Raw genomic sequence first — 19682 nt, 5'->3', positions numbered from 1 at the left:
ATGTGGGAGTAGCTGCATGAGGAGGGAATATGTGGGAGTAGCTGGATGAGGAGGGATTATGTGGGGGTAGCTGCATGAGGAGGGAATATGTGGGAGTAGCTGCATGAGGAGGGAATATGTGGGAGTAGCTGCATGAGGAGGGAATATGTGGGAGTAGCTGCATGAGGAGGGAATATGTGCGAGTAGCTGCATGAGGAGGGAATATGTGCGAGTAGCTGCATGAGGAGGGATTATGTGCGAGTAGCTGCATGAGGAGGGAATATGTGCAAGCAGCTGCATGAGGAGGGAATATGTGGGAGTAGCTGCATGAGGAGGGATTATGTGGGAGTAGCTGGATGAGGAGGGAATGTGTGGGTGTAGCTGCATGAGGAGGGATTATGTGCGAGTAGCTGCATGGGGAGGGAATATGTGCAAGCAGCTGCATGAGGAGGGAATATGTGGGAGTAGCTGCATGAGGAGGGAATATGTGGGAGTAGCTGCATGAGGAGGGAATATGTGGGAGTAGCTGCATGAGGAGGGAATATGTGGGAGTAGCTGCATGAGGAGGGAATATGTGGGAGTAGCTGGATGAGGAGGGAATGTGTGGGTGTAGCTGCATGAGGAGGGAATATGTGGGAGTAGCTGGATGAGGAGGGATTATGTGGGAGTAGCTGCATGAGTAGGGAATATGTGGGAGTAGCTGCATGAGGAGGGAATATGTGCAAGCAGCTGCATGAGGAGGGAATATGTGGGAGTAGCTGCATGAGGAGGGAATATGTGGGAGTAGCTGGATGAGGAGGGATTATGTGGGGGTAGCTGCATGAGGAGGGAATATGTGGGAGTAGCTGCATGAGGAGGGAATATGTGGGAGTAGCTGCATGAGGAGGGAATATGTGGGAGTAGCTGCATGAGGAGGGAATATGTGCAAGCAGCTGCATGAGGAGGGAATATGTGGGAGTAGCTGCATGAGGAGGGAATATGTGGGAGTAGCTGGATGAGGAGGGATTATGTGGGAGTAGCTGCATGAGGAGGGAATATGTGCGAGTAGCTGCATGAGGAGGGAATATGTGGGAGTAGCTGCATGAGGAGGGATTATGTGCGAGTAGCTGCATGAGGAGGGAATATGTGCAAGCAGCTGCATGAGGAGGGAATATGTGGGAGTAGCTGCATGAGGAGGGATTATGTGGGAGTAGCTGGATGAGGAGGGAATGTGTGGGTGTAGCTGCATGAGGAGGGATTATGTGGGAGTAGCTGGATGAGGAGGGAATGTGTGGGTGTAGCTGCATGAGGAGAGATTATGTGCGAGTAGCTGCATGGGGAGGGAATATGTGCAAGCAGCTGCATGAGGAGGGAATATGTGGGAGTAGCTGCATGAGGAGGGAATATGTGGGAGTAGCTGCATGAGGAGGGATTATGTGCGTGTGCTTACTAGGGGCATGCTCATAGGAGGAGAGAGCAGAGAGATGGGCTTTTTAATGTACTGCTTGTTTACTGTCCAACCACAGGCTGGAGGGGCGGGACAAAGACAACCTGGGCTCAGTCAACCTATCACACCACTGATAACTAACCCAGCAATGATGGGGTATTACAGGCTTAAGTATTGAAGTACACAAGGCTTCAAGTACAGAAAAAAAAACAAGTTTATCTGCCAGAAATCCAGTGATCTCACAGCTTCCTGCTTCACTCTGCCTCTGCTGTACTGAAATCTCAAGCAGTGTTGCCTGTCCTGACCCCCTCTTCTCCCCTGCGTGCAGCACATTAGTCCTAAACCAGCCCAACCTATAGAAGCAGAAGCTTTTACTGCAGCCAGGGCCGGGGTAGGAGGAACAGCTGCCCTGGGCGCAGTGCTTTATTGTATGGATGGGGGCGCCAGTGAGCTCATTCTGATACAAGGCATTTTGACAAAAGAATGACTGCCGGGGATAGCAGCATCCCCTAAACTCACACATAATGAAGGGGAGTGGGCGCAGTTTGGCTTCTTTGCCCTGGGCACTGGACGACTGTCTCGGCTGCAGCACTGACCTTCAATCTGTCCTCCACAATACTGCTTTTCCATCACTAGATGTCCTTAGTCATCTGCACTGAGTGACGATCAGCATCATTCAATCCAGATGACTAAGGACATCTAATGGTGGAAAGGAAGTACTGCGGGGGCAGCTCTGGACAGATTGAAAGTCATTGATGCAGCAAACGTTTTGGCGTAACTAGAACCTTCAGGGCCCCGATGCAAGAAACCATGAAGGGACCCCCTGGCCGGGGCCTTCCCTTCAAGCCTGGGGCTCCTCCCACTGATCATGGGGCGCTTTACTATTGTTGCGGGGCCCTTTATTACAGTCCCACAGCGGGACCCTTTGACAAGTTCTACAGTGGGTCCCCTTCCTGCCATCTTGGGACCTCCCCACGGTGGTGGAATGCCAGGGCCCGGTGACAAGTGTGACCTTTGCAATCCTGGAAGTTCACTCACTGGTGTCAGTAGTTTTTATTTGTTTGGTATTTTAATTGTATTATTTCTTTATCATTTTATTTTTATACAATGTGACTGACTATGACTCTGTCCATTCAGAAAAGGAAGGAGCTGGTAAATTAAATATTTACTGACCCCCTTCCTGGTTCTCTATTGTGACACATCCCCTGCAACAGCCGGCAGCAGAGGGGAGGGAGCACAGTGGGGGGGGGGGGGGAGGAGAGAGGAGGGATCACAGTGGGGGGGTCACAGTAGGGGGGGGGCAGGGGAGCACACAGGGGCCCAGAGACAGCAGAACCCAAGTGAACTGGATAAGAGGGGCGGCGGGGGCAGCATAGAGAGGAACCAATCTCCTCCATTTTCCTCCTGCAGCTACAGCAGCTCCTATCCTATTCAGGTGTACAGGGGAGCCACACAGGTCCCCTGGAGCATGGGGCCCGGTTGCAATTGCAACCACTGCAACCCCTGTAGTTACGCCCCTGATCTTTGTAAAGGCTATTTATTTATTTCTTTATTTTTTTTTTCACCAGAGTTCTGCTTTGGAAGGGTTAGATGGGAACTGTTTGGGTGACCACTTTAGAAAGTTGAGATTTCCCGTCACATCTCTGGGACAAGAAGGGGTAAATCACAACAATGGGGACACAACAACCCTCTGCCACTCTACCAAAAAAAAAAAAAAAGGAACGTTTGACTTCATCTCTCCTTTTCTAAGAAGTGTCGATGTTGTTTTATCTTCAGAATATCAGCTGCCATCTGTCCACATACCAGCAACACGCCAACTGTGCTCGCTGCAGCGCAATCAGCACCATTTACAAACACGCAGTAAGCAGATGGGGTGCGGGGAGTTCTTACAGATTTTATTTTTATACCCCTCAGACAGCTAGTCTGGAAAATCCGTCCCCGTTCAAAACATCAGTAAATCAGTGTCGGCATCCCACTGTTTTTATACGACCTCATTTCTCTGTCTGCATCGAATGTATTTCAAGTGTACATAAATCCTAAGGATAAACTTCCCTTATTACCTTCAGTTTGATCTGTGAATTATACCAATAAATGCAGTGCGTTATATTTGTTCAATAACTGCAATAATAAACCTATTGATCCTGTCAGAAATCTTGCGAGCCGATCACTTCCTATGGTCTCTAATGACGCCTGACTTAACCAGCTGACCTGTTTTCAGGAGACTACCCCTCTTCCTCAGGGCAGTAATGACGTATAACTTAACCAGCTGACATGTTTCAGGAGTCCACCCCCCTTCCTCAGGGCAGAAATGACGTATAACTTAACCAGCTGACATGTTTCAGGAGACCACCCCCCCTTTCCTCAGGGCAGTAATGACGTATGACTTAACCAGCTGACATGTTTCAGGAGACCACCCCCCCTTCCTCAGGGCAGAAATGACGTATAATTTAACCAGCTGACATGTTTCAGGAGAGCACCCCCCCTTCCTCAGGGCAGAAATGACGTATAACTTAACCAGATGACATGTTTCAGGAGACCACCCCCCTACCTCAGGGCAGAAATGACGTATAACTTAACCAGCTGACATGTTTCAGGAGACCACCCCCCCCTTCCTCAGGGCAGTAATGACATATGACTTAACCAGCTGACATGTTTCAGGAGACCACCCCCTTCCTCAGGGCAGTAATGATATATGACTTAACCAGCTGACATGTTTCAGGAGTCCACCCCCCTTCCTCAGGGCAGTAATGACCTAGGACTTAACCAGCTGACATGTTTCAGGCAATACCCCTAAGAAACGGGGCTGGTCCCCCAAAACTCAGCTGGTTGGAGGACAGACTTCTGGTTTCTTCATCTATGATATGCTACTATTCACTACTGGTTTGTGAGTCTAATTTGTATCTTTGTATCCTACACTAGGTGTTTTCACCCTTTTTTTTGTACAGTTAAAGATTCCCCAATGTGAGGAGTGCTGCCTCAAATATCCAGTCTTAGTTGCACAGTGGTCATCATATTTGTAAATCTTATGCTCAGCTTCTCTGTGGCTTCTAAGTGTTAATCAGGGGTCTTCAAACTACGGCCCTCCAGTTGTTCAGGAACTAGAATTCCCAACATGTCTGTCAATGTCAGAGTTTTACAATGCCTCATGGGATGTGTAGTTCCGCAACAGCTGGAGGGCCGTAGTTTGAGGATCCCTGGTCTAAGGCGTCAAGTCTTCACTGTTCTAAGCGAAGTTTCCTCTGCTGTACTCTTTGGCCTCGCTTCACCGGAGGGGTTTTTTTTTTTTTTTTTGTTTGCTCTTCTGCACACTTTTGCTCCTTGCAGTAAAAAAGCAGCTTAAAAAACAATCCTCAGGCCCCTTTCACACTTGTGCGATTTGTCCTCAGGCTTGAGACTGCAAAGTCGCATGACAAGTTGTACTCCATGATTTCCAATGAGTACAGTTCATATCTGTGCGACTTCAAAGTAGTCCCTGCGCTACTTTGGTCCAACTTTGATGAATTTTGAGGTCCACAGCCCTCAAAGACTACACAGATATTGCTTCAAGTCCAGTCAAAAATCGTGCGACTTTTAGGTCGCACAGATGTGAAAGGGGCATAAAGCCACGTTTTTCACACGCGTTTAGGCATGTTAAAGCGGTGTTCCAGCCTCCCCCTCCAAAAATTAAAAGTCAGCAGCTACACCTACTGTACACATACTGTAGCTGCTGACTTTTAATATTAGGACACTTACCTGTCCTGGAGTCCAGCGATGTCGGTACCGCAGCTGATGTTTCCATCGGCTGTCGGGTGCTGCCGCCGCCATTGCCAGTAAGGGAACCCGGCAGTGAAGGCTTCACTGGCGGGTCCCTACTGCGCATACGTGAAGCGCGCTGCACATTCGGATTGGCTCGGCAGCGGGGGAAGGAGGAGGGGGCCAAACTTCTGAGGGACAGAGCCGTGGCGCCATCTCCCGGAAGTGGGGAAGGGTACCTGTCAAAAACAGGTAACCCCCCCGCGCGCGAAAGGTGCCAAATGTGGCACCGGAGGGGGGGAGGAAGCAAATGAACGGAAGTTCCACTTTTGGGTGGAACTCCGCTTTAAGCATTTGGGCGTTCATTGATTCCACTGGCCAGAATATTAATTTATTCTGGCAATTGGAATGAACAGTCAAGCTCTGAACGCGTTTAGGTGCGTTCAGTGTTTTTTCTGCCCAATAGCTCCTTTCCTTAAATGCGCTGGTGTTGCGTTTTTTTTTTTTTTTTCGCTCTGTAACCTCTCCTCTTATACACCTGTAAATGCCTATGTGTGCATGGATAGATAGGCTAACAAAAAGGTGTGCTTACAGGCTCAAATAAATGTCAGATGCCTGTAAAAGCGACACTTTTTTTTTTTTACACCCTGTGTGCATGAGGTCTTTTTAGTTTGCAGTGTTCCCAGTTCTCTGTGTGGACTACAGAAAACCCCCCTCCCCCAATATTATGGAAAAGGGGAGGGGTTCTCTGCAGTCCCGACACACTTACTGTCCTAGGGTGACCGCGCTGCTTCTCCTCACTAGATACAGTAATGTGAGTACAGGTTTATTTTTTGCAGTTATTGAATAAATATAGCAAAATGCATTTACTGGTATAATTATCAGACCAAATGATGGAAATAAGGGAAAAAATTGGTGAAAAAAATAAATAAATGAGTCTGTAGAAAGATTAAATAAAAAGCCTTTGCTGCAGCAATGACCTTCAATCCATCCAGAGCTGCCCCTTGCAATGCTTCTTTTCTGCCACTAGATGTCGTTAGTCATGAATGGCGCAGACCGTCATTAAACCCAGATAACTAAGGACATCTAGTGGTGGAAAAGAAGTACTGTGGGGGGCAGCTGTGGACGGAGCTGTATCTAGGGAGCCATACACTGAGTGAACTTCGGCCGGGACAGCAGGGACTGGCCGAATCACGGGCAGGGTGGGCCTGAATGCATTTCATTTACTTGTGGGAACCCGAGGTGTGGGCAGCAGTACTGGCATGCGTAGGGCATGAGAGTATCTCAGTCCCAATGTAGATACAAAGAGAAAACTGCCCAAGGGACTTTACCGAGACACCAAACCAAGAAAGAAAAATGTAAAAAAAAAAAAAATATATATATACAAATTTTTAATCAACATTTAAAAACATTCAACACATACTTTTAACTTTTAAAATTGTTCTGATAAACAGCAGTGCAAAAACATGTGAATAAATATCCATAGTTACATAGGTCACAGAATATAGCTGATAATCCAGAATTCTGATACTCATACAAGTTCCTCTCTACGCGTTTCGTGAGGTAATGCTTGCTTCCTCAGGAGAAAGACCTATAACCCTCTGCAATTACAGACGTTGTTATGGAAAAAAAAAAAATGAAGGGGGGTGGGGGGAATAGGGGACAGGGGAAACCCCAAAGAGGCCCGCTATGTCACAACCAAAGGGGGAGGGGAAAATAGGGGACAGGGGAAACCCCAGAGAGACCCGCTATGTCACAACCAGAGGGGGAAATAGGGGACAGGGGAAACCCCAGAGAGAGGCCCGTTATGTAACAACCAGAGGGGGAGGGGGGAATAGGGGACAGGAGAAACCCCAGAGAGAGGCCCGCTATGTCACAAATAGAGGGGGAGGGGGCAATAGGGGACAGGGGAAACCCCAGAGAGGCCCGCTATGTCACAACCAGAGGGGGAGGGGGAAATAGGGGACAGGGGAAACTCCAGAGAGAGGCCCGCTATGTCACAAAGAGGGGGAGGGGGAAATAGGGGACAGGGTAACCCCCAGAGAGAGGCCTGCTATGTCACACCCAGAGGGGGGGGGGAATGGGGAACAGGGGAAACCCCAGAGAGGCCCGCTATGTCACAACCAAAGGGGGAGGGGGAAATAAGGGACAGGGGAAACACCCAGAGAGAGGCCACTATGTCATAACCAAAGAGGGAGGGGGAAATAAGGGAAACCCAGAGAGGCCCGCTTTGGCATAACCAAAGGGGGAGGAGGGAAATAGGGGACAGGGGAAACACCCAGAGAGAGGCCCGCTATGTCACAACCAAAGGAGGAGGGGAATAGGGGATTGAGAAACCTCAGAGGGAGGCCTGCTATTTTTTTTTTTCTAACAACCTTGTCTGTAATTGCAGATGTTTATAGGTCTTTCTCCTGAGGAAGCGAGCTTTGCCTCGCGAAACGCGTAGAGTGGAACTTTTTATAGGATTCAGCATTCTGAATTATCAGCTATATTTTGTGACCTATAACTATGGTATCTATTCTTATATTTTTGTATTGATGCTTATCAGAACAATTTTAAAAATATGCGTTGAATATTTTTTAATGTAGAATACAAATTTTTTATATTTTACATTTTTCTTTCTTGGTTTGGTGTCTCGTTAATGTCCCTTGGGCAGTTTTCTCTTTGACAGTACTGACATTAATCTACTTAATGAGGATAGTAGCAGCACTGACACTGAAGATTCAGTGGATTTAAGCCTTAACCCCCATTTAGTGGTTGTAAGCACTGGGACTCTACCTTCTAGTGATTGCGCTGAGGTTTCTTGGTTTTAGATTAGATTTAAAGCAGAACTAAATCCATCAACTTACCCAGGGGTGTCCAAACTATGGCCCTCCAGCTGCTCAGGAACTACAATTCCCATCATGCCTAGTCATGTCTGTGAATGTCAGAGATTTACAATGCCTCATGCGATGTGTAATTCCGCAACACCTGGAGGGCCGTAGTTTGGACACCCCTGCGGGAAAACTGTTACATTCAAGGAATGCCGGGAGTGATAACTGTCACAAGCTGTCAGTGTGCTTGTGTCCGCTCTCAAGTGAACCATCAAATAACTGGTGTCATAGTAGACAAAGCATATCCCTTTTTAGCAGTGAATGGGAACCTTGGCACCCCGGATGTTTTGGAACTACATTTCCCATGATGCTCGTGCACTCTGCAGTGTAGTTGAGCATCATGGGAAATGTAGTTCCAAAACATCTGAGGTGCCAAGGTTCCCCTTCACTGCTCTACAGTGTGTCTCAATCCAGAGCACTAGGTGTCAATTCTCTCCACTGTCTATCAACATAAATAATTTCTGACAAGTTTTCCTGACACCAAGAGAAAAATGGGGACAGGGGAGGGGGCACAGTCTCCGCTATGTTCCTGTGTGAAAGGGGGCGTGTCCCTTTTCTTCAATCAGTTCTCAGAGCTATCACTGATGTAACTTCAACTCTCCGCCCCCTTCTTTTCAGAGCTGAGAGATCCTGTGTAAATTCTGCACTTACAATGGATGTATAGGTAGGAGGGGAGGTGGCTGTAGACAAACAGGTACAACCTACATAGGAGAATTTGTTTAATCTCTGTGTATCATCTGAGGCCAGCCACTTCACTGGGTAAATGTGAGGATTTACAGCCACTTTAAGTCAGAAGGAGCCAATACCATGACCATAGTATGAGGTACCTAGAACACAACACAATATGCTTAGATTGTAAGCTCTTCTGAGCAAGGCCCGCTTAATCCTCTTGTATTATATTGTATATGTACTGTCTCCCTCTAATATTGCAGCGTAAACTGCTGGCGCTATAGAAATCCTTAAAGAGGTTGTAAACCCACATATATATATATATATATTTTTTTTTTTTTTTTCTTCACCCTGAAAGAGAAACACATAATGAGCTAGTATGCATCACATACTAGCTCATTATGAAATACTTACCTTAGAACGAGCCCCGCCGTGCCGCCCGCTTACCTCTATGACGGGCAACATGTCCAGTCACCCATATTCCGGATCGCGGCATCCGGCCATCTGATTGGCCGGAGCCGCGGTGACGTCTCACTCCCGCGCACGCGCGTGGGAGCCAACAGTCACGGCACGGGGCTCTGAAGGAACGGCATGAGCGGCCGTTCCTTCAGAGCGCATGCGCCAGTGACGTCACTGGCTGCATGTAAGGTAAGTATCTCCTAAACGGTACATGTTTAGGAGATATTTACAGTACCTATAGGTAAGCCTTATCATAGGCTTACCTATAGGTACAACTTGCAGAGGAGGGTTTACTTCCTCTTTAATAATAATAATATGCAACTAGATCAAGCATGTCAGAAGATTTCATACCTGGTGCGACTTCTCCCATCGACCGAGGAGACGCTACTCCTCCTGTCACTAAGTATCCTCTCTGCTGACCAGTCCAGGGGTTGTCGGGGGCTGCAAGGTCGGTCTGCGATCTCCGTGCTGCTCACTTCCAGGCCTTTAATAAAAACTCCGGTGTTCCCTCGCCTAGCGGGCTCACTCAGCCTCCTTTGGCAACCGTGAGTCCCTGCATCAGTTCCAGGAAGGTCAAAGCTCTGAGCCTTTCTCAGTAACCTTCGGCCCATGGGCCGGGATGGGGTGGGGGTGGAAGATCCAGATGGCACCTGGTGGAAAAGTTCTAAGTTGAAATCCTCACCAGGAATGCTCTGAAGGGACATTTTACGAACTCGGAAATCCGAGGAGGCAACGGAGCTGGCGCTGGAGCAGGAAGAGCTCACTCTGTAGGGTGCCTGTTCCATAGAATACCCAACTTCTGGTCGGTTGGAGAGAACTCTGCCCAGCCTCCTCTCCCTGCCGCAAAGCGGGGAGCTGAGGGGCTTGTTCTGGAGATAAGTATTTGGGATTTTCTGGTCTACACTGTTTAGGCGTCTCCTTTGGGAGAGTGGCCGTGGAGAGGTCTGCTCCCCAATCAGTAAATGCCTAGCCCTGAGTGCTGCCTCCAGTTTCTTCTCGAACACTTGTCTGGCCTCCTGGCACTTTGACCATGCAAACTTCCACTGCTTAGTTCCCTTGTCGCTTTTCAGCTCATAGGCGAGCTCCCTCATCTCCTCAAATTTCTTCTCCGCAATCTCCGGGTGCTGCACTTGGTACTTCTCCAGACTCTCGATAGCTCCGGTACACAACTCCGGGGAATTGCAGTCGTCCAAACTGACGGTGGCAAGTCGTCGCATGCCTTCCAATGCCCATTCATATGCCTGGAGGAACAAACACAATAAGTCAGAACGGGGCGATCACAAATACTTCTATCTGCAGTCAATTGATCATTAAACTGCTGATTACACCAGCTGCAACTGAATTCTATTACCATAGAGCATTTAATGTCTCCTCCATAAGTTGTGATAAGAAGAAAGGTGCTTTGGAGCTATTAAAGAGAAAGGAGCTCGGGGAATGTGGATGGGAAGAGCCAGAAACATCCAACTCATCTGAATTCAAAGAAAACAAACCCTCTTTAGTTTCGCCTCAGCCGGCACAGAGCGGCGTTGGATGATATGTGATCATCCCAGTAATCTGGGCGGGGTGGTGCTCCGGGGTTGCCACAAACGCCACAGGAGATCTCTCAAGAACCCTGGCCAACCACTGTGCCAATTATGGGACTGGGCATTCACATGCTAATGCTCTAGTCTTTGATCTTCACTACTTCCGTGTTCTGTAAAACCAATGATTCTCTGGTGTACCCAATATGCAGCACTCCCTGTAATACAACATAATACCGTCACTACCATTTCCATGATTTTTTCCAATTTAACTTGAGGCTAGAAAGATGCAAGTGCTTAAAGGTCATGCTATTGGCAACGAAAGGCTGGCTAAACAAGGGCAGACAGGCTAATAACGGACCTATGCAGAGACTACAGGTTATTGAACAAGCCAACCAATCCACTTGCGTGTGAAGTGGCCAGGCTGGGCGAAGCACTTGTATTTGGTTCCCCAAGGTCACATACATGCAATTCTCATATATACACTACAGGGCAGGGGTGTCAAACCCAATTTCATCATGGGCTGCTTCAGCAGTATGGATGCCCTCAAAGGGCCAGCTGTATCTGGGGTGTGCCAAGTACAGAGTTCAGGATTACGCGATGTACAACATGTGCTACGTATAGCATGCAAAGTTCAGGAATGCTCCGGGTACAGAGTTCAGGGGTGCGTCGTTTGCAGAGTTCAGGGGCGCGCCGTGTACAGAGTGCAGAGTACAGGGGCGCGCTGTGTACAGAGTGCAGAGTTCAGGGGCGCGCCGTGTACAGAGTGCAGAGTTCAGGGGCGCGCCGTGTGCAGAGTGCAGAGTTCAGGGGTGCGCCGTGTGCAGAGTTCAGGGGCGCGCCGTGTGCAGAGTGCAGAGTTCAGGGGCGTGTCGTGTGCAGAGTGCAGAGTTCAGGGGCGCGCCGTGTAGAGTGCAGAGTTCAGGGGTGCGCCGTGTAGAGTGCAGAGTTCAGGGGTGCGCCGTGTGCAGAGTTCAGGGTGCGCCGTGTGCAGAGTTCAGGGTGCGCCGTGTGCAGAGTTCAGGGTGCGCCGTGTACAGAGTGCAGAGTTCAGCAGGCACTGTGTACAGAGTGCAGAGTGCAGAGTTCAGCAGGCACTGTGTACAGAGTGCAGAGTTCAGCAGGCACTGTGTACAGAGTGCAGAGTTCAGCAGGCACTGTGTACAGAGTGCAGAGTTCAGCAGGCACTGTGTACAGAGTGCAGAGTTCAGGGGTGCGCCGTGTACAGAGTGCAGAGTTCAGGGGTGCGCCGTGTACAGAGTGCAGAGTTCAGGGGTGCGCTGTGTACAGAGTGCAGCGTTCAGGGGTGCGCCGTGTACAGAGTGCAGCGTTCAGGGGTGTGCCGTGTACAGAGTGCACAGTTCAGGGACGCGCCGTGTACAGAGTGCAGAGTTCATGGGCGCGCCGTGTACAGAGTGCAGAGTTCAGGGGCGCGCCGTGTACAGAGTGCAGAGTTCAGGGGCGCGCCGTGTACAGAGTGCAGAGTTCAGGGGCGCGCTATGTCCCTGTGGACCATATACAAAAGCATCATCCAAGCCATGCCGCTTGACACACAAGTGGGTTGATTGGCTTGATCAATTACCTGTTGTCTATGCATAGGTCAGTTATCCTCTGTGAAGGTGGATCATTGATCTGAATATACTTCAGGCTCCATTTACACTTGTGTGACTTTGGACATCAAAGTCACACTCATGTTTTCCAATGAGTACTGTTCATATCTATGCGACTTCAAAAAAGCTAATGCGCTACTTTGGTCTGACTTTCATGCGAATGGAGGGCCATAGACCTAAATGTTAACCCTCAAAAGTGGATATTTTACATGCGAAATTTGTGCAACAGTTGTCCATTATCACTGGTCAGAGCCAAAGTTGCATCTAAGTCGCACCAAAGTTGCACTCCAAAGTCCAGCGACTCTAGGGTTGTACAAGTGTGAATGGAGCCTTACACCTGTCAAACCTAAAACATCTACAGCTATCTACATCCTTCAAGACAGCTGATGATAAAAAAAGGAAGTAAACGGCCATGGCTTATACAGTTATATACAAACAACTTATACAACTCAAATTGTCTCTAGCAAAACTCTGGATTTGCTCTCCAATGAACCAGAAGGTATTATTCCAAGAAGGATTTTACGGCTCGGAGCCAGAATTATTCAGCTAAGGCTACAATTCTCAAGTCCTGCGTCTTTAATTCTTTCCGAGACACAGCGGTGCCAACTATTTAATCTGCGGGCACCACCTATTATGTATTCATAATGGTCCCTCACGAAGAACAAAAAGTTCCCTCTGTCTGTGAGAAACTGGACCCCGGGCTCCTGCGGGGACGCACAAATATGTTGCTGCATTCAGGAATGTGGTCACCTGACTGCTGACCCCAGAAAAAGGGCTCACAATCCCTGTGCCAAGATAAAAAGCTTTATCCCTTTATACTGGGCGGCAGAGCGCACATTAAAGACCGAAACCAATTCCACTTTATTCTCGGATGTACTTACCCAAATTGTGCCCAAACAGGCCCGTTTATTACACAAGTAATGTTCATGGGTGTGAAAATGCCAACAAAACCTTTATTTAAACTGGAGCTGAAATATGAGGAGCCTGAGAGCCCGCTTTCAACTAACCTGGCACTGACAGCCATTGTAATTTGTTGGCATTCACTTTTAAGTAAACTCAAAACCCAACTGATTCTGTGTGACACACAACTGCCATTTTTTTCACTAAAATGTTTTGTTTTGTTATTTTTTCGTTTTTTGAGTCAATGACATGAAAAGAATAAACAGCACTGTAAAGGCCCAAGTAGGGTAACCTTGTCAAGTAAGCGTAACCAAATGTAGGGTCTAACTGCCGCCATTTTTTATTTTAGAAAATACTTGTTTTGCTTTTTTGGACTTTGATGATTTTTTGCAACCACTTCCTGTTTACATATATAAAACAAACACGCGCCCCTTTCTCAAGTCTCACTTGTATTCTCTTAGCTGCCAGTGCAGTGCATGCATGTACACTGGAAGTCAAAGGAAACGAATAAGCTATTGCACTGACTGGACCCCAACCATCATTTAACGGGGTACATAAAAAGGCCAGAAGAGTGGTAGGGAACACCAGGTGAAGTGGATGCAGCTCTTAGGTCTTGAGATCCTAATGCACATATATACAGAAAACACAAAAGGGCGCTTCCATCTAGGTGTAGCGATTTATTAAAAAGAATAAGGCTACGTTCACATGTGGGCGTAGCGGATCACGGGCAGAATCACCGCGATTCTGCCCGTGATCCGGAAATCATTGCAAATCGCGGGACGCTTGTGCGTTGCCGTTGATTTGCAATGGCACCCCAAACGCTGTGCGATGTTGCTGCGATTTCCGCCTGCTGAAACGCGGTAACATCGCGCAAACAAAATCGTGGGTCGCATGACGCCCAAAAAAAGTACAAGAGCTTCTTTGGGGCATCATGCGTCCTGCGATTTTGTTTGCGCAATGTTACCGCGATTCGACAGGCGGAAATCGCGGGAAACTTCGCACAGCGTTTGGGGTGCCATTGCAAATCAACGGCAACGCACAGGCATCCCGCGATTTGCAATGATTTCCGGATCGTGGGCAGAATCGCGGTGATTCTGCCCGCGATCCGCTACGCCAACATGTGAATGTAGCCTGAAAGACAATAAAAATGCACTCACTAGTTAAAAGTAGATCGGGGCTTGTCATAAACCCATATAGACCTCTAAAGGATCACTGTAAGGACCAGAGAAGAGGAGGATTTGGGCTGCTCTGTGCAAAACCATTACACAGAGCAGTTAAGTATGATGTTTTATTTTTAAACAAAAAAAAAAATACTTTAATATCACTTTAAATGCCACTGCAAGATTACAGCAAAAGGAAGAAAAGCCCACTTTGCCCTCAGAAGCAGGAAAACCATCACTAAGCGTATACCCTTTAAAATGTTCTAAATCGTCCTCTCAGATTAGGTCAGGAGATCCTAATGCACATATTTAAAGCAAACACGAGGGCACCTCCATCTAGGTGTAGCAATTTATTTAAAAAAAGAATAAGAGACAATAAAAATGCACTCACTAGTTAAAAGTAGATAGAGGCTTGTCATAAACCCATATAGATCTCCATAGGATCACTGTGAGGCTGCAGAGCATTGCAGGGAAGTGGCTTGCTGAAGCAGAGGTCTTGGTTGGAAGTACAGCAGTCAGGCTTTAGACTGGAACACAGGCAGCAGTGGCTTCCAGGTGTAGCAAGATGGCTGTGGCTCCAAACACGCCCCTTAGTCAAGCCTCAGTTGTATTTTCTTAGCTGCCAGTGCAGTGCATGCATGTAAACAGGACGTCAAAGGAAATGAATAAGCTATTGCGCTGACTAGACCCCAACCATCGGTAACAATAAGAGGGCCAGGAGAGTGATCGGGAACACCAGGTGAAGTGGATGCAGCTCCTCTCAGATTAGCTTGAGATCCTAATGCACATATATACAGCAAACACAAGAGGGCGCCTCCATCTAGGTGTAATGATTTATTAAAAAGAATAAAAGACAATAAAAATGCACTCACTAGTTAAAAGTGGAGCAAGGCTTGTCATAAACCCATATAGATCTCCATAGGATCACTGTGAGGCTGCAGAGCTTGGCAGGGAAGTGGCTTGCTGAAGCAGAGGTCTTGGTGGAAGTACAGAGGTCAGGCTTCAGGCCGAAACATAGGCAGCAGTGGCTTCCAGGTGTAGCAAGATGGCTGTAGCTCCAAACACACCCCTTAGTCAAGCCTCAACTGCATTTTCTTAGCTGCCAGTGCAGTGCATGCATGTAAACAGGACGTCAAAGGAAATGAATAAGCTATTGCGCTGACTAGACCCCAACCATCGGTAACAATAAGAGGGCCAGGAGAGTGATAGGGAACACCATGTGAAGTGGATGCTGCTCCTCTCATATTAGGTCGAGATCCTAATGCACATATATATAGCAAACACAAGAGGGCGCATCCATCAAGGTGTAACGATTTATTAAAAAGAATAAAAGACAATAAAAATGCACTCACTAGTTAAAAGTGGATCAAGGCTTGTCATAAACCCATATAGACCTCCATAGGATCAAGGCTTGTCATAAACCCATATAGACCTCCATAGGATCACTGTGAGGCTGCAGAGCTTGGCAGGGAAGTGGTTTGCTGAAGCAGAGGTCTTGGTGGAAGAACAGCAGTCAGGCTTCAGGCTGAAAAATAAGCAGCAGTGGCTTCCAGGTGTAGCAGGATGGCTGTGGCTCCAATCAGCACCTCTCTTCTGGCAGGGTGACGGTGACAGGAACTGGAGGGGGCATGCCGGGACCGTCTGATGGTTTGATAAAGGGGCGGTCCTGTTGCCCTGACCGCTGTACTTCCACCAAGAACTCTGCTTCAGCTAGCTGGCTGCCTGCTGAGGTCTGCAGCCTCACGGTGATTCTTTAGAGGTCTATATGGGTTTATAACAAGCCTTGATCAACTTTTAAACTAGTGAGTGCATTTTTATTGTCTTTTGTTTTTTAATAAAATCGCTACACCTAGATGGAGGTGCCCTCGTGTTTGCTTTAAATATGTGCATTAGGATCTCCTGACCAATCTGAGAGGACAATTCAGAACATTTTAAAGGTTATAGGCTTAGTGATGGCCTCCGAGGGCAAAGTGGGCTTTTCTTCCTTTTGCCGTCATCTTGGAGTGGCATTTGAATTTTTTTGTTTAAAAATAACAAACATGTCATACTAACCTGCTCTGTGTAATGGTTTTGCACAGAGCAGCCCAGATCCTCTTCTCGGGTCCCCCGCCGGCACTCCAGGCCCCTCCTTCCTGCCCGGTGCCCCCTCAGAAAGCAGCTTACTATGGGGGCACCTGCTGAGCCGCTGCTGTGTGTCCAATCAGATGCCCCCCTCTATCCCCATTGGCTCACTAACTTTGATTGTCTCAGCCAATCAGAAGGGAGTCCCGGACAGCCTAGGCCGGCACTCCTGGCCCCTCCTTCCTGCCCGGTGCCCCCTCAGAAAGCAGCTTACTATGGGGGCACCTGCTGAGCCGCTGCTGTGTGTCCATTCAGATGCCCCCCTCTATCCCCATTGGCTCACTAACTTTGATTGTCTCAGCCAATCAGAAGGGAGTCCCGGACAGCCTAGGCTCTCGTGCAACATCGCTGGATCGAGATGGGGCTCAGGTAAGTATTAGGGGGGCTTCTGCACATAGGTTTTTATCTTCCTGCAAAGAATGCATGAACATAAAAAAAACCTTCTGCCGTTAAAACCACTTTAGAGATGAAAGGCTGATTTCAATGGACGTCGGGTCTTCCAGGTTATTCGATCGGTCTCGGTACTGAAACGAGGACAGTGATGCGGATGCTTTTTCGCAGGGTAATGGTATTTGTATTTCAGGCTGACTGCAGGTAAATTAGCATCTGTTTACTCAAAGACATTATTTGGGGTGCAAGGTGGGGGAAGGGATTGGGTTTCCCTGCTGCGGCTGTGTGAGTGGGGGGATTGTTGTGTGGACAATGTCTGCGTTATCCGGAGAGGGACACTGAGAAGTCAATGGCAGGATGAGCTCACAGGCTCTTAATGGTTTCTGTGTTCCATCGCTCGCTGTAGCCAGGATTGGGTGAAATGAGGATTTCTCTCTCGCCAGGTGTCATCATATTATAGCACAGGCTTGCTTTGTCATGACTTTTCCATCAGATTCTCTTTTGCATTCTGGTTGTTCCAATCATTTTAGGATACAGGGAATGGGAACAAACCAAGAGGACTGCCTGACAGACTACAGGAACTTTTCTGCCTCCCTCAGCAAACATTCACAGACACTTAGAACAAGATATTAATAGGATCCAGCCTTCCAAATCTATAAATGACAAATCACTCTTAGGTTTTATACAGAGACTGTTACTAATTAGAGAGTTCCAATATTGGGAATAATAGAGGAGTCAGCAAAAAAGTTCTAGTATTCTGCTATGGGGGCGTTAGCCCAGATACACACCAGCAAGTTCAGTGGATGTGCTTTAGAGGTCCTTCTTCAGGCACCTTCATCTGTGGGGGGTAACAACTCTCTGTCTTTCTCCTCGTCTCTCAATTATGCTTCAGTGTTGTCACCCTTATGGCATGGGGGAAGCTGATTAGGGCTAGGGACAGCTTCCCCAGTTGGCACTTTTCCACTGCAAGTACCGGCTCGGCTCTACTCGGCCCGGTTTTCTTTTCCACTGCTGGTACCGCATGGTACGGTGTTGGAACGGTTCGATACGGTACGGTATGGTTTGCTTTTCCACTAAAGTAGTACTAAAGTTAAGTGGGTGGAATAACAACGGGGTGGGTGGGATTCTCTGACCAATCAGTGGCTAGTAGTGACTGCATGCAAAGGATTGTGGGATATGGTACCGGGTATGGTACCTCTTGGAACCACAATCGAGGTGGTACTGTTTTTGAGAGCCGTACCGTTCGGTTCCATGCAGTGGAAAAGCGCCGCCGTACCGAACCGTTTCAACACCATACCATGCGGTACCAGCAGCGGAAAAGCAAAAAAGCGACACAAACCGTTCGGTTCCATGTAGTGGAAAAGCGCCAGAACGCAATAGCCCAGCGGGAGGGATTCCCCTGTCAACACTGTTGATGGGGGAATATAGCGAATTTCTTTCTTGCAACCTGAGATTGCAGGACAGAAATTCACTGTGTATGGCCGGCTTAACTGTCTAATAAATGTCAGCAGCTACAGTATTCACAGCTGGCGACTTTTAATTGTTTTCATACAGCCTGGAGTCCCTCTAAGCATTGTGCAAGGATTTTGTGAGAAGTTTTTTCCATTTTAATAAAACGACTGATCTGAAAGTAAAGCGCGGCTTTGTGTATGAAGAGGAGGGGAGTCCCGGACAAGCTCCATGTCTGCACCAAGTCATTCATCAGTCTCGTTGCCCCTCACCCCTCTATGCTGGTCACATCTGCTCTCAGGACAGGCAGATGTACGGCTTTCTGCCTCCCATTCAGTGAGATCCAGCGGAGGGCAAAAGAGCCGTTCTGTATGCAACATGCAAAGCCGGCTGAAGAATGGAGCTGCCAACAGCTGCTGGTCACTGATGTGAGCCTCCTTCTTTCATCCTCTGCTCTGGGTTCAAGGAGGCCACGTCACCGAGAGCAATAGACACGCAACATCACTCAATGAGAGGTCAGGACGGCCGACCTGTGAGGACATACTGGAACTTGAGGGACTACAAGAAAGACTTCCACTGCCCTGGACTTGGGTATACAAGAGAGGCCTTTTTCAACCAGGGTGCCGAGGCACCCTGGGGCGCCTTGGCAAAATGCCTCAAAATTGTATACAAGCCAGCTGATCGAGCCTGACTTTTAGTTACACAAAACCACACATTTTTCATTATGCACCATTACAACCTTCTAGCCGTCGGCATCCTAACAACCAATGACATAAGGAGTTGATCAGATGGATGTTGGTTGTCTGCATAGCATCCTTTTTTGATTCTCCCCTGTTCCTCTCTGTCAGTGCTGGGGTCACATTAACTAAGCGATGGAGTAAAACTGAGGGAGAAGAGAAACATTGGAATACTAGTCAGTACCAGTGTGCAAAAGTGTATTTAATTTGGAAGAAGAAATTGCCTCCAACGTTGGGCGTCCTACGTGTGTGGATGTTGATGCATTATATAAGATTATTACAATAGCTTTTTACATTTTAGAATGGGGTGCCTAGAGGCTGTCCATAATTTTTTTTCACGATTACTCGTGAAAATGCTCCAATACCCGAAACCGATACCTTTGTGGTGCAATTTAAGGCCATACAAAATAAATGTGCTCAAATCGCACTGCAAAGAATCGCATGCGATTCGAACAGGAATGAGGTGCGATTCCTGTCTGAATTTACAAATGGTTTCCCACACCGCTACGGTGTGAACCCAGGCATGTCAGTGATTCCAGGCTGGGATCACATAGGAGCGGTGGGGTAAACCGATTTGGACAGGAATCAAACAGACTTCCTGTTTAAATAGCATGCACCCTTCTTTGCAGTGCGATTTAAGCCAGATCTCAGCCCACA

The 19682-nt window shown here is 47.9% G+C and overlaps 1 protein-coding gene across 2 annotated transcripts in view; it reads right to left on the bottom strand.

Moving 5' to 3' along the window:
• Positions 1-19682, bottom strand: part of PLEKHG4 (pleckstrin homology and RhoGEF domain containing G4) — a 182776-nt gene that overhangs the window by 26660 nt on the left and 136434 nt on the right. For both annotated transcript variants that reach the window (XM_082270023.1, XM_082270024.1), the window contains exon 14: positions 9490-10379. In XM_082270023.1, the coding sequence (XP_082126149.1) occupies positions 9490-10379 (890 nt within the window). The remainder of the gene's footprint in view (positions 1-9489; positions 10380-19682) is intronic.

The sequence above is a fragment of the Pelophylax lessonae genome (assembly GCF_965119305.1).
Source record: "Pelophylax lessonae genome assembly, chromosome: 10".
Lineage (NCBI taxonomy): Eukaryota > Metazoa > Chordata > Amphibia > Anura > Ranidae > Pelophylax > Pelophylax lessonae.
The sequence above is the reverse complement of the archived record's forward strand: the minus strand, read 5'-3'. Positions and strand labels throughout refer to the sequence as shown.